At 38.3% G+C, this 21,911-nt stretch overlaps 1 protein-coding gene across 1 annotated transcript in view; it reads right to left on the minus strand.

The window, feature by feature from the left end:
• The window catches only part of ACOT12 (acyl-CoA thioesterase 12), a 55,753-nt gene that overhangs the window by 21,218 nt on the left and 12,624 nt on the right, over window positions 1-21,911 (minus strand). The window contains exons 4-11 of the mRNA XM_061187962.1: window positions 13,433-13,534; window positions 9,093-9,228; window positions 4,684-4,840; window positions 3,038-3,157; window positions 2,038-2,188; window positions 1,453-1,508; window positions 1,104-1,167; window positions 345-428 (exon numbers count right to left, since the gene is read on the minus strand). Of these exons, the coding sequence (XP_061043945.1) occupies window positions 345-428; window positions 1,104-1,167; window positions 1,453-1,508; window positions 2,038-2,188; window positions 3,038-3,157; window positions 4,684-4,840; window positions 9,093-9,228; window positions 13,433-13,534 (870 nt within the window). The remainder of the gene's footprint in view (window positions 1-344; window positions 429-1,103; window positions 1,168-1,452; window positions 1,509-2,037; window positions 2,189-3,037; window positions 3,158-4,683; window positions 4,841-9,092; window positions 9,229-13,432; window positions 13,535-21,911) is intronic.

Raw genomic sequence — 21,911 nt, forward strand, 5'->3', positions numbered from 1 at the left:
AGACCCCAGGGCTGAGGTGTCCTCTCCTAGGGATGCAGGTCCTGACCTGATTGCGTCTCTTCCCCTCCTACCTGACTCCATGTGGATCTTTCTCTACAACCTTGTTTGTTGTATGAGTCTTTCTGCCACTCTCCAGTTTGTTTTCAGTGTGAATTGCTCCACATGTAGATGTATTTTTGATGTGTTCGTAGTGGGAGGTGAGCTCAGTGTCCTTGTACTCTGCCATCTTGATCTCCATTTTTTCCTTCTTAAAAGCAGCATCAGAAGTAGCAGAACAACCACTACCATGACAACTTTCATTTGTGATGGGCAATGGGTTATGTGTATACCTGGATGCCTCCTACCTTTTCCACAGCACTGGTAACCTCCCAACCACTTTTGGCCGCCAGGCTTTTGAGAGCCTCCACATTGCCATTACTCAAGGATACCTAAAACACAAATATTTGAAATGCTGTGAGTTCAGTGCAGATATGTGATCAAATATTTTCTGCTTAGAAAGTGGGCACTGTTAGAGCCAAAGTGATGATGTTGAGGTTAGAACTAAGTTACAGGAGCATAATTTCTGTCTCAAACTCTTAATGCAGAATTCAGACAGGTAATGTGAGTCATATATACTTATCAGATTAGTATCATTTTAATTAGTATCCTAAGCAAAGACAAGAACACCCTTCAGTATGACTTGTAATCAACGGGTAATAAGTAAACTTGGATTTCCCTTTACATTTTATGGTCAAAAACATTAAAATGACTAATACTTTGCTATTGTGTTATAAAAATGCAAGCCAGTGGGCATGTCATTCAACACATGCTATGATGAAACACCAGATCTCAATGTCCTATGTTGCTTGAATGCATTTGATGGCAGAGCATCCAGAGTCTGTAACTCAGGAACTGTACATATAATTCAAACAAGGCAGTGAAGCAGCTGGCTGATAACTAGTTACTGATAGCTTGGTTTTGTTTCATTTTGAGATGACTGGTTGCTATAATTCACCTTTTCATCTAACCTGTGTAGGTACAACGTGAGTCAGTTAAATGAGGGGATTTCCATTTTTGTAATGAAGTGATTTTACATGAAGAACTTCAGATCATAAAACTGTCACCTGGTTGCCAGTATCCCAGTGTATGCAAAGTGGAACCTCTCCTTTGTGGGAAATAATGTATTTTCTGGAAAAAAATTAAAATATTAAATAACAGTTTTCTTCCCTGTATTTAGCACACAGCAATAACTATGACAGTTTCTTGAACTGAAATCAGCAGTTTTAAAAAGCTGCCTTTACTGGTGGAACAATCAGAAAGAACAATTTCCATCACAGTAGTCTCCACAGTCAAAAAACATCAGACCTTCTCTTTTTACATTATGTGGGAATAGAGACACAGAGAGGGCTATTTGCTATGTAATTTGTCAGATGACAGAAGATTCCATAAAATCCTTACACCTAAGTCCCTTACCTGCCTAGGCGAATTCTCTTGCGTGCAAGAGCTCCACGATACCGTCTAAAATCATCCTTAAATAAAAAACAAAGTAAAATCAATAAATTTCTAATATTTTAGTACTACAATCCTTAAGTTTCTCTCTCCTAAGTCAGTTGAAAAGGCTAATTGGGACAAGGAGTCTCTACATGAACTATCTTCAGGTCAGAGTTGGCAGTAAGGCAGCTTATTCCGAAAGACTTAATTCCGATGAGTGTAGAGCAGCATAGAGAACTGGGTGTAAAGTGGGAGAAGAGAGTCAGAAATGAGACACGGAAGACGATATGCTTCCAACAGCAGCATGTGGCTGCTTCCAACAGCAGCATGTGGCTGAGTAGATGTGAGGTCTTCAAGGACATCACCATTTAAATAAATGACTAGAGTGATTTGGAAAAAGAAGAAAAAGACTGCTTTACTTTGTGATGCAGAAAAGAAAGAAAACCAAAGGGGAATAGACATGGAGGTTGTTGCCAGTGCAGGGAAAGATTCTGGGTGGAGCTCTGTACCCACAGCTTCCCCAGAATAAGTGGTCTGATTACTGAACCACACGTGCTAATAACTGACCTTTGACATCGGTTTGATTCTGGGAAATGTGATCAGTTCTTCCTTATCATTGACAGCATTATAAATGAGAAAAGCACTGTTGATATGACGGCCCTGGCCCCCAGACCACTCCTGGCAGTCAAAGGCCTCCACGCGTACTCCCACTTCGACACTGCAGACGGGCGACAAGGGCAGTGGGCAGAGAACCTGAGCATGCCAGGCCTACTCTGCCCACTGCCCCACCACCTCCTCCAGGCAAGGAAGAGAATGAGGACCCTGGGTTTCATTGTCATCTGCTAATCTATGCAACTGTTAACATCCATTTCATCAGGTCGATTGATCTGATGTACAAGCTCCTGGGAGCATTTCTGCTTTACTTTCCCACTTTCAAGTGGTAAAAAGGCCAGTGGAACTTTATATACCTTCATGAACATATTTTGGTAATGGGGGAGGGGGTGGTTAAATTGTGCCAAAATCAAGTTTTCTCTCCTAAAAACAATAGTCCTATAATTTAAAAGCATCGAACACTGAAACTGGATAGGAAACACAGATGTTCTTTTTTACATTTAAAAAGAAAAAAATACTAAATTAAATCTTTTCTTTGTGTATCAAGAATAATAAAAATAACTGGGAAGTGGTTTGGACTTCATGGTGATAAATGACAGGTCCATTATGAAGTGGTTGACCACATGACTCTTTTGAGAGTGAAAGGAAGAATTAATAATTATGACAGGTGCAAACCAAGACCATCCTGGATCAAGTAGGACATACAGTCACACTTATTATGAGACAAAAACCAACTTATCATAACAGTGTAAGGAGGCCTGAAGTGGAACAGAGAGTTAAAATGTGTGTCCATGGATTTCGAAGATTAAGTGAAGTTTTAAAAAAATTAGAAGGAACTTGATTTCTTTAAAGTAGTCACTATACTTACCTCCAGATTGAAATAAAACAAAAAATATTGCTTATGTGCAAGTTTGAATTCATTTATAGCAGCCTAAGAGCACCAGACATGCTTTACCAGGTCTGAAATGTATTGTTGACAATGGCATTGAAGACAAGACGATCTCCAACTGTAGATGGTCCCCGGAACTTAAACATGTCCACGGACTTCAGAAGGGGATGCGCTCGACACAGGCGGCTGATGAAACAAAGGGAAGGAGAGAGAGAAGAAAGTGATCATTCTCCAAAATATTTTCAGGAACTGTTGCTTTGCTTAATGGATGCAATAGACCAGTGTTCAGGCTCAGAGGGAAATGAATAACTGGATTGTGTGTGTTGAGAGTGGCCCTGTACATTACCTGCAAATATTGTAGGAAATGCCACACGTCCCCAGGCCATGGGGTCTTTACCAAGATGCTGGCGCTCCTGCTCTTGTGGTGACCGTCCTGCTCTTGTTTTGTGCCCTATGGAAGTATCTCCAAAAAACAAACCACTGTCGTTTGTTCTAACTTGAGGGATTTTTTTTCCTCCTGACAGTTCATGACTACAATCGCAGAAAGCTGTGACTCCCAGGTTGGAGTGGGGCACAGTGAAGAGAACTGTCAGCTGGTGCCATTCACATGCATTCTTTGGCTTCACTGTTACCTGAGTTCACCCGCATGTCAAAGACTAATTTTTTTCCCCAAAGAAAAATTACCTGGATTGCTGCACAAAGCCTGAAAGGCTACAAAGAATACATTTTACGATTTTTGTGGTGTGCGGAGTTTTGGAAATCTATAAAGAAAATTTAATCTCAGAAAGTTACTTCCATAATTTTCTACATTTTAGATTCCCACTGTAGTCATCCAGTTACTCTAAAGAATTGTGCCAACAATAAGTGAACAGACTCTGCCATAGTTAATTATATTGTAAGCCTTTACAATAGAACAGGTTCAAATGCTTTATTGTCATTAAGAGTGACAATGTCATTTTAAAAACAAGCTCTTATATTTGTGCACAATTTATAGGAAGGATAACCACAGGTTTCTAATTATAGTCATAACTGTAGACATATTAATAATAAAATTCCTTTAATTTGGGGAAAATAAAACCTTAACAATTTTCAGTGGTTACAAAAATTGTTGGAAGGGCAGATCCTGTTCAAATGCATTTTCAGAGAACACAGTGTTCTTTAAAGCTGCTCAATTACCTACATGGCTCCGTTAAGAATAAAGGAACCCTTTTTGAAACTGAGGAGCATTTAAAAGTACTTTTCTAAGTTCTTTCCTCTTTCTCATCTTATTTTTCAGTTAATCCTTTGGCCATGATGATTCTAACCAGCACCTTCAGAGATCAGACCTAATTGTAAACCGCCTTTAAAAAAGTTTGTATCTTGACCATTTTTAAGTGTAAAGGCTATCTTCTATTTCTATCCTGCATCTACTTTGTCATAAGTAATGTGACAAGGAGTTGCAGTGTCATAAGATCAACAGTCATAATTCAGAATCAAGTATAAGAACTGTCATTTCATTTTTATTTTTGAACCAAGAATTTAAACATTCACCTTCAAAAAAGGACAGAATAATTCTAAGGTAAACAGGAAAATGACTTATCATTTTCTCATTTTGATAAAAGGCAACATTGTTCTCTACTCGTTTCCTTGACTGCCCAATAGCTGAGCCTCAGACCCTTCTGTCCTCTCCCCACTGGTCTCAAGATCACAAGCCAAAGGTCCAAACCAAGAACCTTGCAGAAATAGTAGCCACCGTCTCCATCCAAGCCATGATCTGGCCACCAAATGTATTTCCATGATGGTTTGCATGGGGTGGGAGGACAAGTTCAATGCTCTGCACAGAGGTGCCCATCGTGGAAACCGTTCCTTCTTCTTCATCACAAGTGGGATCTGAAAGGTGGATGTGAACAAAGATGGTGGAGTTAAATGCAGAACCTGAGGCTACAGCCTTTCCTTCAACTCATGGGATTTTTAGAAAAATTAAATTATTACCAAAGACTTAAAACTCCTGAAGAAATGAATAGGCTTTATTTACAGTGAATTGAATAAGACCACAGATCAGAAAGGGCATTTTAGAGATTGTATTCCAACCTGTTTTACAAGTCAACCAGAATTTTGATTAAAAGAATGTTTAAGTTTAAATTTGAGTTGCTTCAGGTGGAAGAGGGGCAGATCAGAGCAGGTCAGGGCAGAAAGAAATTTGGGGATTGATGGATATGTTATTATCTTGATTGTGGTGATGGTTTCATGGGGGTATACATGTCTCAAGACCTATCAAGTTGTACACTTTAAGTATGGGCCATTTATGGTATGTTAATAAAGTTATTAAAAAGAAAGCGATTTGAGCTTTAAAGGGCCACAGACACTGAAAATCTGGAATAGTTTGCTGTATGATAAACTTCAGAATGGGAATATAGCCTCCCATAGTTACTGTTTTGTAATGAATGCAGTCACAAACAGAAAAGACACAATACATTGTACTTCTTAGTGTCTTTCTGCTTCTTTTGAATCATATCTGCTTCATTTACTGACCGATTGGTTTTGACTCTCAACAATGGAGAAATCATTTACTTTGGCGGCAAAGCAGTAAAACGTATTCAGATATATTGCCTGCATCATCAAGGGAATCACCAGCTAGGCTTAAATCTCACGTGCTATTGTTGAGGAGGTGGGAGAAAGAATTACAGAGCAGGGCACCATCCTGGTTGTACCGTCAGAGGCACAGCTGAGCTTTCAGTGTGAGAGCACAGACATGCCCGGGAATGGAGCCTTTCTTATCACAGTCACATATAAGTGAGCAGAGAAGAGTGGTTACAGAGATTTAACTCCATTTCCTGATCTAATTATTATATTTTTCATTAATTGATGGTATTTTTCTTTTATGTTTTTTCCCCTTCATTCCACTGATCATTTCAGTCCCCTGCTTAAAAACATGCAGTGACTTCCCCTTGGCCTATTAGAAGAACCTAAATCATTCCTATGGCCCCAAGCCCTTCCTTTCCTGGCTGGCCTATGCCTATCTCTCCAGCCCCAGCTAGTCTGATTTGCTCCTACCACCCCTTCCTCTCTCAAGCTCTCTCTCCCTTTGTTCCAGCCACAATAGCCCTTTTTCAGGTGCTGTAACTAAATGTTGCCCTCAACATCAGGGCATTTGTACATGGTGCTGCCTCTGTCAGCGACAGTTTCACTGGCCACCCACACTTTCTTCCACTTACCTCCTATTCTCTCTTGGCCCATCTCAGTCACTACTTCCTCAGAAAAGCCTTCTCTGACCACAGCAACCCCACTATTATGAGCTCCCACTTGTACCTTTCTTTCACGGTTATAATTTTATGTTTATTTGTGTGATCTTTGACTATCTGACCCCCTATATCCTAAGGTCCTTTGGGCAGGGACTAATTTTTTTAAATTCTAATAAAATTCCAGAATGTGGGTGCTCAGTCAATATTTATTGAATGAATGAATGGATGAATAAACTTAACTTTGCTGATTTATTCCACGTTCACAGTCCTTACAACAGAATATTTTTAGGTAACAAAATGATTGTACTGATTTATACTTCTGTCTGTTGTTTATTACAGTTCCTACTGCTCCCCATTTTCACTTAAATACTATTGTGGATACTTCAATTTTTCCACTTTCGTGGGTGTGAAATAGTGTCTCATGGAGGTTATAATTTGCATTTTCCTGATTAATAATGAGGTCCAACATCTTTTCATATGTATATGAAACTTTCATGTTACCCTTTAATGAAATGTCAATGTTGTTTGCTTCAAGTGTTACTTCTCTCCCTTTCTTTTTCTCCTCTCTTCCTGGAACTTTGATTAGATGTTTGTTAGACTTCTTACTCCATTCTCTGTGTCTCCTAATCTCTCTTATATATTTCCCATTTCTTTGTCTATCCATCTGCATTCTAGGTAACTTCTTCAGATTTACTTTTCCAGTTTACTGTCTTAGATACTGTTTAATTCATTCATTGAGTTTTTAAAAAAATTATTTATTTATTTTTTTTGTCTGCATTGGGTCTTCATTGCTGCGCGCGGGCTTTCTCTAGTTGTGGCGAGCCGGGGCTACTCTTCATTGTGGTGCACGGGCTTCTCATTGCGGTGGCTTCTCTTGTTGAGGAACATGGGCTCTAGGTGTGCGGGCTTCAGTAGTTGCGGCGTGTGGACTCAGTAGTTGTGGCTCGCAGGCTCAGTAGTTGTGGCACACAGGCTTAGTTGCTCCATGGCATGTGGGAACTTCCCAGACCAGGGATCGAACCCGTGTCCCTTGCACTGGCAGGCAGCTTCTTAAGCACTGTGCCACCAGGGAAGTCCCATTCATTGAGTTTCAAATTTTAATTATTATATATTCTTTTTTATAGAAATTCCTTTTGCTTCTTTGTCAAGTAGTCTAGGTCATTTTCTTGTTCCTATATAATACCTTTGATACTCTTTTCTTAAAATATATTAATGTTCTTACTGCAAATTCTTTATATGGTAAATTCAGTATCTGTAGTCTTTGTGGGCCTCATTCTATGGTCTGGTGCTTTTCTGGATTTAGGTGACTTATTTTTGTCTTTTATGATTTTTGACTAGGAACTCACATTCCTTGGATCTTTATCTGTGACAGTTCTTAAGGGCTGGGCTTAAAGTCATTTCTTCACAGAGGATTTGCATTTGTGGCTGCAGATCACCCGTGGGTAGGTAGCACAGTACCACTTCACACTAAGTATCACTTGGTCTGTTTTGGGCCAAACAAATTATGTGAATTCTGACACCAAATCTGCTTGAGAATGTAGTTGTGATTGAATCCTCAAAGAGAAACATTTTTTTCCCATTCCACCTAGGGCTAAGTGGAAAGCATCCCTACCAGAGCTCTCTGAGGGGTGGGATTTTTCCAGTTGACCCACTGAGGGTATCATTTTGGGGGTGTTGCAGCTCCAGGTATGGTTCCTTGATCCAACCTTCCACCTGACTGTGTCTCCTGAGCCCTGGCAGGCCCATTAAAACACAGCTCTAGGTCTGGCACATACAGGTTCCTCCTGAGTAAATGCCAACTCTTGTATCTCCTTACACTGCTGAATTTGTGTTTCTAATCATTTGTGGACTTCAAGGCTTTCTCTTATTTTTTTGCCTGCTGAGATGTGTTTGCAAAGATGTTTGTAAATATTTCATCCAGAAATTTTAGTTTTTTTCAGACTCCAAGTCCACCATAGTGCTGTAATCAGAATTGGATTGCTTCCTAAAGTGATCCTTAAAAAGCATATGAAGTTTTAAATCCCTTCCAACTTCTTTTTAAAGTACTGATTTTGTTAGATAATTTTCTATAAACATCCAAAACTAGTATTGATTGAGATTTTTAAAGGTTAATTTCTCTTACTCAAATGGTACTTTTTTGTTTCAAAATAAATTAATATAAATTATCTGTAAACTATATTGTTAAATGAAAAAAGAAAGGTGCATACTTGTTTGAATATTGTGTTACCAGGATAAAATAAAAAATTAAGAGAGGACCTTATACTGTGAGAGACATTGTAAAGACTCAAATATAAGGCAACTCCTTTTCTGGGGGATAACTAAAGAAAAAGCTACTTGATTCCTATGAAGACATACATGGCCTACACTGGGACACATAGAGGAGCGTACTAGGGCAGGTCTTATGTGTATAAGCATCAGCTATGACATCTACGCAGAAATATATTGAGTATAGGGGACCTTGGTGCAGAAGTATGCCTATTTGGAGGTAATTGCCAATCAATGGGGAAATAGGGCTCTTCCAGGTTTAGAGTCCAGTCTAGGCTCACAGCTCTGGCTGTGTACCCATGTTAAGTACAATAAACAAATGTCACCCTTTCTACAGGCTTCCAAATAGGGGCATACTCATCTGGAGGTCAATTTCAATTCTTGTACTTTGGATGTTCATTAAGTATTGTGTCATTCTGCTTGGACAATTTTACATTTATCCCACATTTTCTAGTCAGGAACTCTGACCTGAATTGAGGTTATTCTATCTCTGGTTTTCTTTCTCATTACTGGAAAGGATCAACACAGCAGCAGAATACACATTCTTCTCAAGTGCACATGGAACATTCTCCAGGATAGATCACATGCTAGGCCACAGTCATATAATTAAAGTTCCTGTAAGTAGATTTACTGACCATCAAACTTGCCACTTTCCTTCATCAAGTTTTTAAAAGTATCTTCATGTTGTAATCGAACTTTCCTTCTCTCAGAAGCCAGATTATGTTCCACATGATCTTGTTCAGTTAGAAGTGTGACTGGTTTTAAATGAATCTAGAGAAAGAAAAACATTTGTCTTTCATTGCCCTGTTAAATTATAAAAGCACAACATGAATTTTGCAAAAACAAATGATATGCTACATTGTTTTCTAACTCAAAGTAAATAGAGCATTTATGGGTGTTTATATACACATTTTATTTTGACTTAATTTTTTTCTTAAAATATTTTTTAAACTAAAAAAAATCAACATAGACTTAATTATTTGTTCATATAATATGTGCCTTAAAAAATTTTCCAAATATTAATTTTCCCTGATTTAAAAATTTTTCAACAGAACTACAAAATTAAAAATTCTTCAGATTAATGAGTGAGGAGAGGGATTTTCACTCCACTAAATTCTTATCAAGAAATGCTTTCTACCTTTTGCAAAAATAATCTGTCAAAGGGAGAGAATAAAGATGTTCTAGAGAAAGCTATCATGTACCAAGAGATATTCCCAATTTGGAAATTTCAACACATGGTGAAAACATTGTCTAATAAGCAAACTGAAAAAATCAATAAGTCAGAATAAAGCTCTACCTGACCTCCAGAAACCTGGAAATGTGATGCAACAGAATGAAATAGAAATAAAGAAAACAATAGCAATGATCAATAAAACTAAAAGCTGGTTCTTTGAGAAGATAAACAAAATTGATAAACCTTTACCCAGACTCATCAAGAAAAAGAGGGAGAGGACTCAAATCAATAAAATTAGAAATGAAAAAGGAGAAGTTACAACGGACACCACAGAAATACAAAGCATCCTAAGAGACTACTACCAGCAACACTATGCCAATGAAATGGATAACCTGGAAGAAATGGACAAATTCTTAGAAACGTATAACCTTCCAAGACTGAACCAGGAAGAAATAGAAAATATGAACAGACTGATCACAAGTAATGAAATTGAAACTGTGATTAAAAATCTTCCAACAAACAAAAGTCCAGGACCAGATGGCTTCACAGGTGAATTCTATCAAACATTTAGAGAAGAACTAACACCCATCCTTCTCAAACTCTTCCAAACAATTGCAGAGGAAGGAACACTCCCAAACTCATTCTATGAGGCCACCATCACCCTGATACCAAAAGCAGACAAAGATACTACAAAAAAAGAAAATTACAGACCAATATCACTGATGAATTTAGATGCAGAAATCCTCAACAAAATACTAGCAAACAGAATCCAACAACACATTAAACAGATCATACACCATGATTAAGTGGGGTTTATCCTAGGAATGTAAGGATTCTCCAATATACATAAACCATTCAATGTGATACACCATATTAACAAATTGAAGGATAAAAACCATATGATAATCTCAATAGATGCAGCAAAAGCTTTTGACAAAATTCAACACCCATTTTATTATAAAAACTCTCCACAAAGTGGGCATAGAGGGAACCTACCTCAACATAATAAAGCCCATATATGACAAACCCACAGCAAACATCATTCTCAATGGTGAAAAACTGAAAGCATTTCATCTAAGATCAGGAACAGGACAAGTATGTACACTCTCACCACTATTATTCAACATAGTTTTGGAAGTCCTAGCCACAGCAATCAGAGAGGAAAAACAAAGGAAAGGAATACAAATTGGAAAAGAAGAAGTAAAACTGTTACTGTTTGCAGATGACATGATACTATACATAGATAATCCTAAAGATGACACCAGAAAACAACTACAGCTAATCAATGATTTTGGTAAAGTTTCAGGATACAAAATTAATGCACAGAAATCTCTTGCATTCCTATACACTAACAATGAAAGTTCAGAAAGAGAAGTTAAGGAAACAATCCTATTCACCATTGCAACAAAAAGAATAAAATACCTAGGAATAAACCTACCTAAGGAGGTAAAAGACCTGTATTCAGAAAACTATAAGACACTGATGAAAGAAATCAAAAATGTCACAAACAGATGGAGAGATATACCATGTTCTTGGATTGGAAGAATCAATATTGTGAAAATGACTATACTACCCAAAGCAATCCAGAGATTCAATGCAATCCCTATCAAATTACCAGTGGCATTTTTTACAGAACTAGAACAAAAAATTTTAAAATTTGTATGGAGACACAAAAGATCCCGAATAGCCAAAGCAATCTTTAGGGAAAAACACAGAACTGGATGAATCAGACTCCCTGACTTCAGACTATACTACAAAGCTACAGTAATCAAGACAATATGGTACTGGCACAAAAACAGAAATATAGTTCAATGGAACAGGATAGAAATCCCAGAGATAAACCCACACACCTGTTGTCAACTAATCTATGACAAAGGTAGCAAGGATATACAGTGGAGAAAAAACAGTCTCTTCAATAAGTGGTGCTTGGAAAACTGAACAGCTACATGTAAAAGAATGAAATTAGAACACTCCCTAACACCATACTCAAAAATAAACTCAAAATGGATTAAAGACCTAAATGTAAGACCGGACACTATAAAATTCTTAGAGGAAAACATAGGAAGAAGACTCTTTGACATAAATCACAGCAACATCTTTTTTGACCCACCTCCTAGAGTAATGGAAATAAAAACAAAAATAAACAAATGGGACCTAATGAAACTTAAACACTTTTGCACAGCAAAGGAAACTACAAACAAGACAAAAAGACAACCCTCAGAATGGGAGAAAATATTTGCAAACGTATCAACAGACAAAGGATAAATCTCCAAAATATATAAATAGCTCATGCAGCTCAATATTCAAAAAACAAACAGCCCAATCCAAAAATGAGCAGAACACCTAAATAGACTTTTCTCCAAAGAAGACATACAGATGGCCAGGAAGCACATGTAAAGCTGCTCAACATTACTAATTCTTAGAGGAATTGCAAATCAAAACTACAATGAGGTATCATCTCACACCAGTTAGAATGGGCATCATCAGAAAATCTACGAACAACAAATGCTGGAGAGGGTGTGGAGAAAAGGGAACCCTCTTGCACTGTTGATGGGCATGTAAACTGATACAGCCACTACGGAGAACAGTATGGAGCTTAAAAAACTAAAAATAGAATTACCATATGACCCAGCAATCCCACTACTGGGCATATACTCAGAGAAAACCATAATTCAAAAAGACACATGCACCCCAATGTTCATTACAGCACTATTTACAATAGCCAGGTCATGGAAGCAACCTAAATACCCATCAACAGACGAATGGATAAAGAAGATGTGGTACATATATACAATGGAATATTACTCAGCCATAAAAAGGAATGAAATTGGGTCATTTGTAGAGACATGGGTGGACCTAGAGACTGTCATACGGAGTGAAGTAAGTCAGAATGAGAAAAACAAATATCGTATATTAAAGCATATATGTGGAATCTAGAAAAATTGTACAGATAAAACGGTTTGCAAGGCAGAAATAGAGACACAGACATAGAGAAGAAACTTATGGACACCAAGGGGGGAAAGAGTGGGTGGGGGGGTGGCAGTGGGATGAATTGGGAGATTGAGATTGACCTATATACACTAATATGTATAAAATAGATAACTAATAAGAACTTGCTCTATAAACTAACTAAATAAATAAAATGTTAAAAAAAATAATGCTTAGACTAAATGTGGATCCTCCCCTAGGCACTCTGACCCTAAAAAGAAAAGCCAAGAAATTATGAGTAAGTCCGTAGCAGACAAGGGACACGCTGCTCTGGGCCAAAGCCAGGCAAGCCCACTGGGCACCCACATCAGGCCAACATATTTCTTTTAAGGGTGTTTTTACCCTATATGCCCTGCAGCTTATGTTTAAACTTCAATAACTCAGCAACTTTGACATTATTCCTTTAGGTATGAAAAAGTGATTGGACCATAAGACACAACTGCTAGCTAAAATGCTCTTGCTTTAAAAAAATATTTTAACTCAATTTTGAGTTATATAACCACAAAAGAAAAGAACTAAACCAGCAAGCAATATTGTGGGGAAACTGACATGACCTTCAGATCATTTAAAACACAATGTTTTTTTTCTCTTTCACAAACTGGCTACATCTCTCATTTTCTCTAAGGCAGTTAATACTATGATATTACCACATAAATATTGGTGAAAATTATGATAAGTATTGGTAACAAATCTTGGGAAAGTATATCTCACAGTAAAAAGAAATGTCCCTTATTCCATAATAATTCTGATGCTGACACTTCTGTTGATATGTCCCTGAATTACATGCTAGATACTCTTCACAAAGAAATTTACCTTTTCTTTTCCAACTGGTTTGGCTACAAACGTAGAAAAAGCCACACTAACAAGTTTCTCAATGCCAGTGAACATGTCCTGTACTGTGACCTTGATGCTGATCTAAAAAGGAAAGAAAAATAAATTCAAAACTTTTCAGCCGTCTAGACAACAGATGAGACTGCAGCATTCAAAATTCATTTATGCACTTCACCATTGTTTTGTTTTTTGAATAAAGCCAGCATTTCAATTTACTTTTAACCAATACTGTCCTCTCAATGATTTTCTATAAAATTGGAAAAAAAATTTTTTTCTGATTATAGAAAAATATATATTTACCATGGAAAATTTGGTAAGTGTAAAAATAGATAAATGATAAAGATGGAATCTGACAATCAAGAGTAAATGTTATCAGTAATTCCATCACTCAGATTAATAGTAACTAACCTTTATATAAAATTTCTTCCAGTTTTATATATATACATATGTATGAAATGTATCTATATGTATCTGGTTGTGTCTGTATGTGTGTATACACACACATAAAAGATTATCATACTGTATTTACAATTTTATATTATAATGAAATTTTTTGGCATTTATATGATAAGCGTTTTCTAATCCCACTATTACTAAATGTGCTTTTGAAAACAAGATATTAATGAATTCCTTATAGCCCATCAGAGAGATGCACCATAACTTTTTTTTTAATCTTTAGTCTCAGTTTTATAACCAAGTTGACATGGACAGAATGTTATTTGCAGTCATGTTATTTGCAGCTTTGTTTCCTCTTTCAGGAGTTTTCTTTTTCAGGAATAGCAAGAAAGTAGTTGAGACATTTTATGGTGACTCCACAGTGGACTGGATTTCCCCATGTGAAGAACTCTGAAGCTCTGGTCCTTATGATCACACACTGCAGAAGTGTAGGTAAACTCGGGAACATAGCCCAGAGAAATAATACTACCTTCTTGAAATAGTGGGCAACCTCGGGCATCTTAGTTCAGCACTGTGTTATCAATGATAATATCTATTTCTACATCTTCGCCAAGTACATCATGCACAAAAATAATCATCAATCGGTGATTCACTTAACTTATGAAACCAAATTAGTATTTGCATGGTAAACGTAAGTTAACTAGATGGTGATTAACCAAATTTAAACCATCCATTTTCAACCCCTAACAACTCTCAACCCCACATAGCTTTCTACTTTCAGAAAAATAGGCAAATGAAAAATAGAATAGACAACTAATAGTAAAAACAAAGCAACAATTCTGGAGAGTTAAAACAAGTTCCAAACATTGTCTTCTATTAGAACAGTTAATTTAGTTATGTACGATGGCCAAATGTCTCAAAAACATATGCCAGGGAGAATTTCACTTTGTGTCATTACAGAGTGGGTCAGATTGGAATTACATCCTATGAAAACAACTGGAAAATTGGACCAAGTATAGGAAGTAACTATTTTCACACATAGGACAACAGGCAACACAGACCTGTGATCTCCAAGGAAAGGGAGATAAATGAAGGGAGCACTTGCATTTCCTGGGTTCTCAGCCTGCAGCTAATTCCCAGACTATGATCAAGGAGAGGAAATGGAAACTTGCTGAATTGAAGAACCAGAAATCAAGGAGATCAAGGCAGCTGAGATTGTCCCAGAAAGGAGGGAGCTACAAAAGGAAAGAATTCCAGGTATGTGCATATTGTTCCTGTTGAGTGTTTGGGTTGATACCAGTCTGAGCATGTGTAGGGTGAAATCTGACAAAGCCAGAAAAGAACAGCTTCTGAGGAAGAAACAGTTATTGTAAGGTATACAGTTCCAAGAGCTCATACAGCACTAGGAATCTGGTGTTTCCTCCAGCCAGACCTCAGTGAATACACAACACATTCATAGAGGCCATAGAAGACCACAACTTAGTAGAGGGATTAAATTAGCCCTAGATGGGGCTAGCATTTATTTTTCTTAAGATCAGAAATCTGTGCTTTCAAACTCACCGGGTTCTTTTCTTAGCTTTTAGTCAAACTTCCTCTGGAAATTCTAGCTGCTATCAGGGAATAGGAAGAAAGGAGAAAAGAAAGGGAACTTTCATCTGTGTATGGGCTGAATATAAAGGAGAGTGCTGTCTCTCAGGAGAAAGGCCAGGCCCAGAGGCTACTGTGAGGCAAAGCTCAAGAGCCCCATAGCTGAGAAATCAGGATCCAAAGGCACCATCATAAACTGTCTCTGACAGAGCTCATTTTATCCACAAGTTTTTATTACCTTTCTGATTTCTTCAAGTTTTTTTCTATTCTGTTTATAAACATACTGGGGAAAAGTGACTAAATCAGGGTAAAGCCATCACCATAGATGTGGTTATTGCCAAAATAGTTCTTTTATGGGTTGATTTGTGTCCCTCACCAAATCTGGTACCTCAGAATGTGACCTTATTTGAAAATAGGGTGTAATTAGTTGAGATGAGATCCCCCTGGAGTAGGATGGACCCCTAATCCTATATGACTGATGTCCTTATAAAAAGGGAAAATTTGGGGGGGGCGCCTTCAAGATGGCAGAGGAGTAAGACGTGGAGATCACCTTCCTCCCCACAAATACATCAAAACTACATCTACATGTGGAACAACTCCTACAGAACACCTACTGAACGCTGGCAGAAGACCTCAGACTTCCCAAAAGGCAAGAAACTCCCCAGGTACCTGGGTAGGGCAAAAGAAAAAAGGAAAAACAGACAAAAGAATAGGGATGGGACCTGCACTTTGGCGAGGGAGCTGTGAAGGAGGAAAAATTTCCACACACTAGGAAGCCCCTTCACTGGCAGGGATGGGGGTGGTGGTGGTGGGGAAGCTTTGGAGCCATGGAGGAGAGCTCAGCAACAGGGGTGCAGAGGGCAAAGTGGAGAGATTCCCGCACAGAGGATCGGTGCTGACCAGCACTCACCAGCCTGAGAGGCTTGTCTGCTCACCGGCCAGGGCGGGCGGGGGCTGGGAGCTGAGGCTTGGGCTTTGGAGGTCACATCCCAGGGAGAGGACTGGGGTTGGCTGCATGGACACAGCCTGGAGGGGGCTAGTGAGCCACAGCTAGCCGGGAGGGAGTCCAAGAAAAAGTCTGGACCTGCCTAAGAGGCAAGAGACCATTGTTTCAGGGTGTGTGAGGAGAGGGAATTCAGAGCACCGCCTAAAGGAGCTCCAGAGTTGGGCGTGAGCCGTGGCTCTCAGCGCGGACACCAGAAATGGGCACGAAATGCTAAGGCTGCTGCTGCAGCCACCTAGAAGCCTGTGTGCAAGCACAGGTCACTATCCATACCTCCCCTCCCTAGAGCCTGTGCAGCCCGCCACTGCCAGGGTCCCGTGATCCAGGGACAACTTCCCCGGGATAACACACGGCATACCTCAGGCTGTTGCAACGTCACACTGGCCTCTGCCGCCGCAGGCTCGCCCCGCCTTCCATACCCCCCTCCCCCCAGCATGAGTTAGCCAGAGCCCCCTAATCAGCCGCTCCTTTAACCCTGTCCTGTCTGGGTGGGTAACAGACGCCCTCAGGAAACTTACAAGCAGAGGCAGGGCCAAATCCAAAGCTGAACCCCAGGAGCTGTGCGAACAAAGAAGAGAAAGGGAAATTTCTCCCAGCAGCCTCAGGAGCAGCGGATTAAACCTCCACAATCAACTTGATGTACCCTGCATCTGTGGAATACCTGAATAGACAATGAATCATCCCAAAATTGAGGCGATGGACTTTGGGAGCAGCTGTAGACTTGGGGTTTGCTTTCTGCATCTAATTTGTTCCGGTTTTATGTTTATCTTAGTTTAGTATTTAGAGCTTATTATCATTGGTAGATTTATTTATTGATTTGGTTGCTCTCTTCCTTTTTAAATTTATATATATATATATATATTTTTTTTTCCTTTTTCTCTTTTTGTGAGCGTGTATGTGTATGCTTCTTTGTGTGATTTGTCTGTATAGCTTTGCTTTTGCCATTTGTCCTAGGGTTCTGACTGTCCATTTTGTTTGTTTGTTTTTAACTATAGTGTTTAGCGCTTGTTATCCTTGGTGGATTTCTTTTTTGGTTTGGTTACTCTCTTCTTTCTCTCTATTTTAATTACTTTTTAATTTTTTTATTTTTAATAACTTATTTTATTTTATTCTTTTTTTCTCTCTTCCTCCTTCCCTCACTCCATCTCTTCCTTCCTTCCTTCCTTTCTTTCTCCCTTTTTTTCTGAGATGTGTGGCTGACAGGGTCTTGGTGCTCTGGCCGGGTGTCAGGCCTGAGCCTCTGAGGTGGGACAGCCGAGTTCAGCACATTGGTCCACCAGACACCTCCCAGCCCCACATAATATCAAATGACAAAAACTCTCCCAGAGATCTCCATCTCAACGCTAAGACCCAGCTCCACTCAACGACCAACAAGCTACAGTGGTGGACACCCTATGCCAAACAACTAGAAAGACAGGAACAGAAACACACCCATTAGCAGAGAGGCTGCCTAAAATCATAATAAGTTCACAGACACCCCAAAACACACCACCAGACGTGGTCCTGCCCACCAGAAAAACAAGATCCAGCCTCATCCACCAGAACGCAGGCACCAGTCCCCTCTACCAGGAAGCCTACACAACCCACTGAACCATCCTTACCCACTGGGAGCAGACACTAAAAACAATGGGAACTACGAACGTGCAGCCTGCGAAACGGAGACCCCAAACACAGTAAGTTAAGCAAAATGAGAAGACAGAGAAATACACAGCAGATGAAGCAGCAAGGTAAAAACCCACCAGACCAAACAAATGGAGAGGAAATAGGCAGTCTACCTGAAAAAGAATTCAGAGTAATGATAGTAAAGATGATCCAAAATCTTGGAAATAGAATGGAGAAAATATAAGAAACGTTTAACAAGGATCTAGAAGAACTAAAGAGCAAACAAACGATGAACAGCACAATAAATGAAATTAAAAATTCTCTAGAAGGAATCAACAGCAGTATAACAGACAGAAGAACGGATAAGTGACCTGGGAGATAAAATAGTGGAAATAACTACTACAGAGCAGAATAAAGCAAAAAAAATGAAAAGAATTGAGGACAATCTCAGAGACCTCTGGGACAACATTAAACACACCAACATTCGAATGATATGTTTCCCAGAAGAAGAAGAGGAAAAACAAGGGACTGAGAAAATATTTGAAGAAATTATAGTTGAAAATTTTCCTACTATGGGTAAGGAAATAATCAATCAAGTCCAGGAAATGCAGATAGTCCCATACAGGATAAATCCAAGGAGAAACACGCCAAGACACATATTAATCAAACTATCAAAAATTAAATACAAAGAAAAAATATTAAAAGCAGCAAGGGAAAAGCAACAATTAACATACAAGAGAATCCCCATAAGGTTAACAACTGATTTTTCAGCAGAAAGTGTAAGCCAGAAGGGAGTGGCAGGACATATTTAAAGTGATGAAAGGGAAAAACCTACAACTGAGATTACTCTACCCAGCAAGGATCTCATTCAGATTCAACAGAGAAATTAAAACCTTCATAGACAAGCAAAAGCTAAGAGAATACAGCACCACCAAACCAGCTCTACAATAAATGCTAAAGGAACTTCTCTAGGCAGGAAACACAAGAGAAAGAAAAGACTTACAATAACAAACCCAAAACAATTAAGAAAATGGTAATAGGAACATACGTATTGATAATTACCTTAAATGTAAAAGGATTAAATGCTCCAACCAAAAGACACAGACTGGCTGAATGGATACAAAAACAAAACCCGTATATATGCTGTCTACAAGAGACCCACCTCAGACCTAGGGACACATACAGACTGAAAGTGAAGGGATGGAAAAAGATATTCCATGCAAATGGAAATCAAAAGAAAGCTGGAGTAGCAATTCTCATATCAGACAAAATAGACTTTAAAATAAAGACTATTACGAGAGACAAAGAAGGACACTACATGATGATCCAGGGATAAATCCAAGAAGAAGATATAACAATCGTAAATATTTATGCACCCAACAAAGGAGCACCTCAATACATAAGGCAAAAGCTAACAGCCATAAAAGGGGAAATCTACAGTAACACAATAATAGTAAGGGACTTTAACACCCCACTTTCACCAATGGACAGATCATCCAAAATGAAAATAAATAAGGAAACACAAGCTTTAAATGATACATTAAACAAGATGGACTTAATTGATATTTATAGGACATTCCATCCAAAAACAACAGAATACACATTCTCCTCAAGTGCTCTTGGAACATTCTCCAGGATAGACCATATCTTGGGTCACTAGTCAAGCCTTGGTAAATTTAAGAAAATTGAAATTGTATCAAGTAACTTTTTTGATCACAACACTATGAGACTAGATATCAATTACAGGAAAAAAATCTGTAAAAAATACAAACACATGGAGGCTAAACAATATGCTACTAAATAAGCAAGAGATCACTGAAGAAATCAAAGAGGAAATCAAAAAATACCTAGGAGCAAATGACAATGAAAACACGAAGACCCAAAACCTATGGGATGTAGCAAAAGCAGTTCTAAGAAGTTTATAGCAATACAATGCTACCTCAAGAAACAAGAAACATCTCAAATAAACAACCGAGCCTTACACCTAAAGCAATTAGAGAAAGAAGAACAAAAAAACCCCAAAGTTAGCAGAAGGAAAGAAATCATAAAGATCAGATGAGAAATAAATGAAAAAGAAATGAAGGAAACGATAGGCAAAGATCAATAAAACTAAAAGCGGTTTATTTGAGAAGATAAACAAAATTGATAAACCATTAGCCAAACTCATCAAGAAAAAAAGGGAGAAGACTCAAATGAGTAGAATAAAAATGAAAAAGGAGAAGTAACAACTGACACTGCAGAAATACAAAGGATCATGAGAGATTACTACAAGCAACTATATGCCAATAAAATGGACAACCTGGAAGAAACGGACAAATTCTTAGAAAAGCACAACCTTCTGAGACTGAACCAGGAAGAAATAGAAAATACAAACAGACCAATCACAAGCACTGAAAGTGAGACTGTGATTAAAAATCTTCCAACAAACAAAAGCCCAGGACCAGATGGCATCACAGGCGAATTCTGTCAAACATTTAGAGAAGAGCTAATACCAATCCTTCTCAAACTCCTCCAAAATATAGCAGAGGGAGGAAGACTCCCAAACTCATTCTACGAGGCCACCATCACCCTGATACCAAAACCAGACAAAGATGTCACAAAGAAAGAAAACTACAGGCCAATGTCACTGATGAACATAGATGCAAAAATCCTCAACAAAATACTAGCAAACAGAATCCAACATCACATTAAAAGCATCACACACCATGATCAAGTGGGGTTTATCCCAGGAATGCAAGGATTCTTCAATATATGCCAATCAATCAATGTGATAAACCATATTAACAAATTGAAGGATAAAAACCATATGATCATCTCAATAGATGCAGAAAAAGCTTTCAACAATATTCAACACCCATTTATGATAAAAACCCTCAAGAAAGTAGGCATAGAGGGAACTTACTTCAACATAATAAAGGCCATATATGACAAACCCACAGCCAACATCGTTGTCAATGGTGAAAAACTGAAACCATTTCCACTAAGATCATGAGCAAGACAAGGGTGCCCACTCTCACCACTATTATTCAACATAGTTTTGGAAGTTTTAGCCACAGCAATCAGAGAAGAAAAAGAAATAAAAGGAATACAAATTGGAAAAAAAGAAGTAAAACTATCACTGTTTGCAGATGACATGATACTATACATAGAGAATCCTAAAGATGCTACCAGAGAACTACTAGAGCTAATCAATGAATTTGGTATAGTAGCAGGATACAAAATCAATGCACAGAAATCTCTTGCATTGCTATACACTAATGATGAAAAATCTGAAAGAGAAATTAAGGAAACACTCCCATTTACCATTGCAACAAAAAGAATAAAATATCTAGGAATAAACCTACCTAGGGAGACAGAAGACCTGTATGCAGAAAACTATAAGACACTGATGAAAGAAATTAAAGGTGATACAAACAGATGGAGAGATAAACCATGTTCTTAGATTGGAAGAATCAACATTGTGAAAATGACTGTACTATCCAAAGCAATCTACAGATTCAGTGCAATCCCTATCAAACTACCAAAGGCATTTTTCACCGAACTAGAACAAAATATTTCACAATTTGTATGGAAACACAAAAGACCCCAAATAGCCAAAGCAATCTTGAGAAAGAAAAATGGAGCTGCAGGAATCAGGCTCCCTGACTCCAGAGTATACTACAAAGCTACAGTAATTAAGACAGTATGGTACTGGCACAGAAACAGAAATATAGATCAATAGAACAGGATAAAAAGCCCAGAGATAAACCCATGAACATATGGTCACCTTATCTTTGATAAAGGAGGCAAGAATATACAATGGAGAAAAGACAGCCTCTTCAGTAAGTGGTGCTGGGAAAACTGGACAGCTACATGTAAAAGAATGAAATTAGA

The sequence above is a fragment of the Eubalaena glacialis genome, chromosome 4 (assembly GCF_028564815.1).
Source record: "Eubalaena glacialis isolate mEubGla1 chromosome 4, mEubGla1.1.hap2.+ XY, whole genome shotgun sequence".
Taxonomy (NCBI): domain Eukaryota; kingdom Metazoa; phylum Chordata; class Mammalia; order Artiodactyla; family Balaenidae; genus Eubalaena; species Eubalaena glacialis.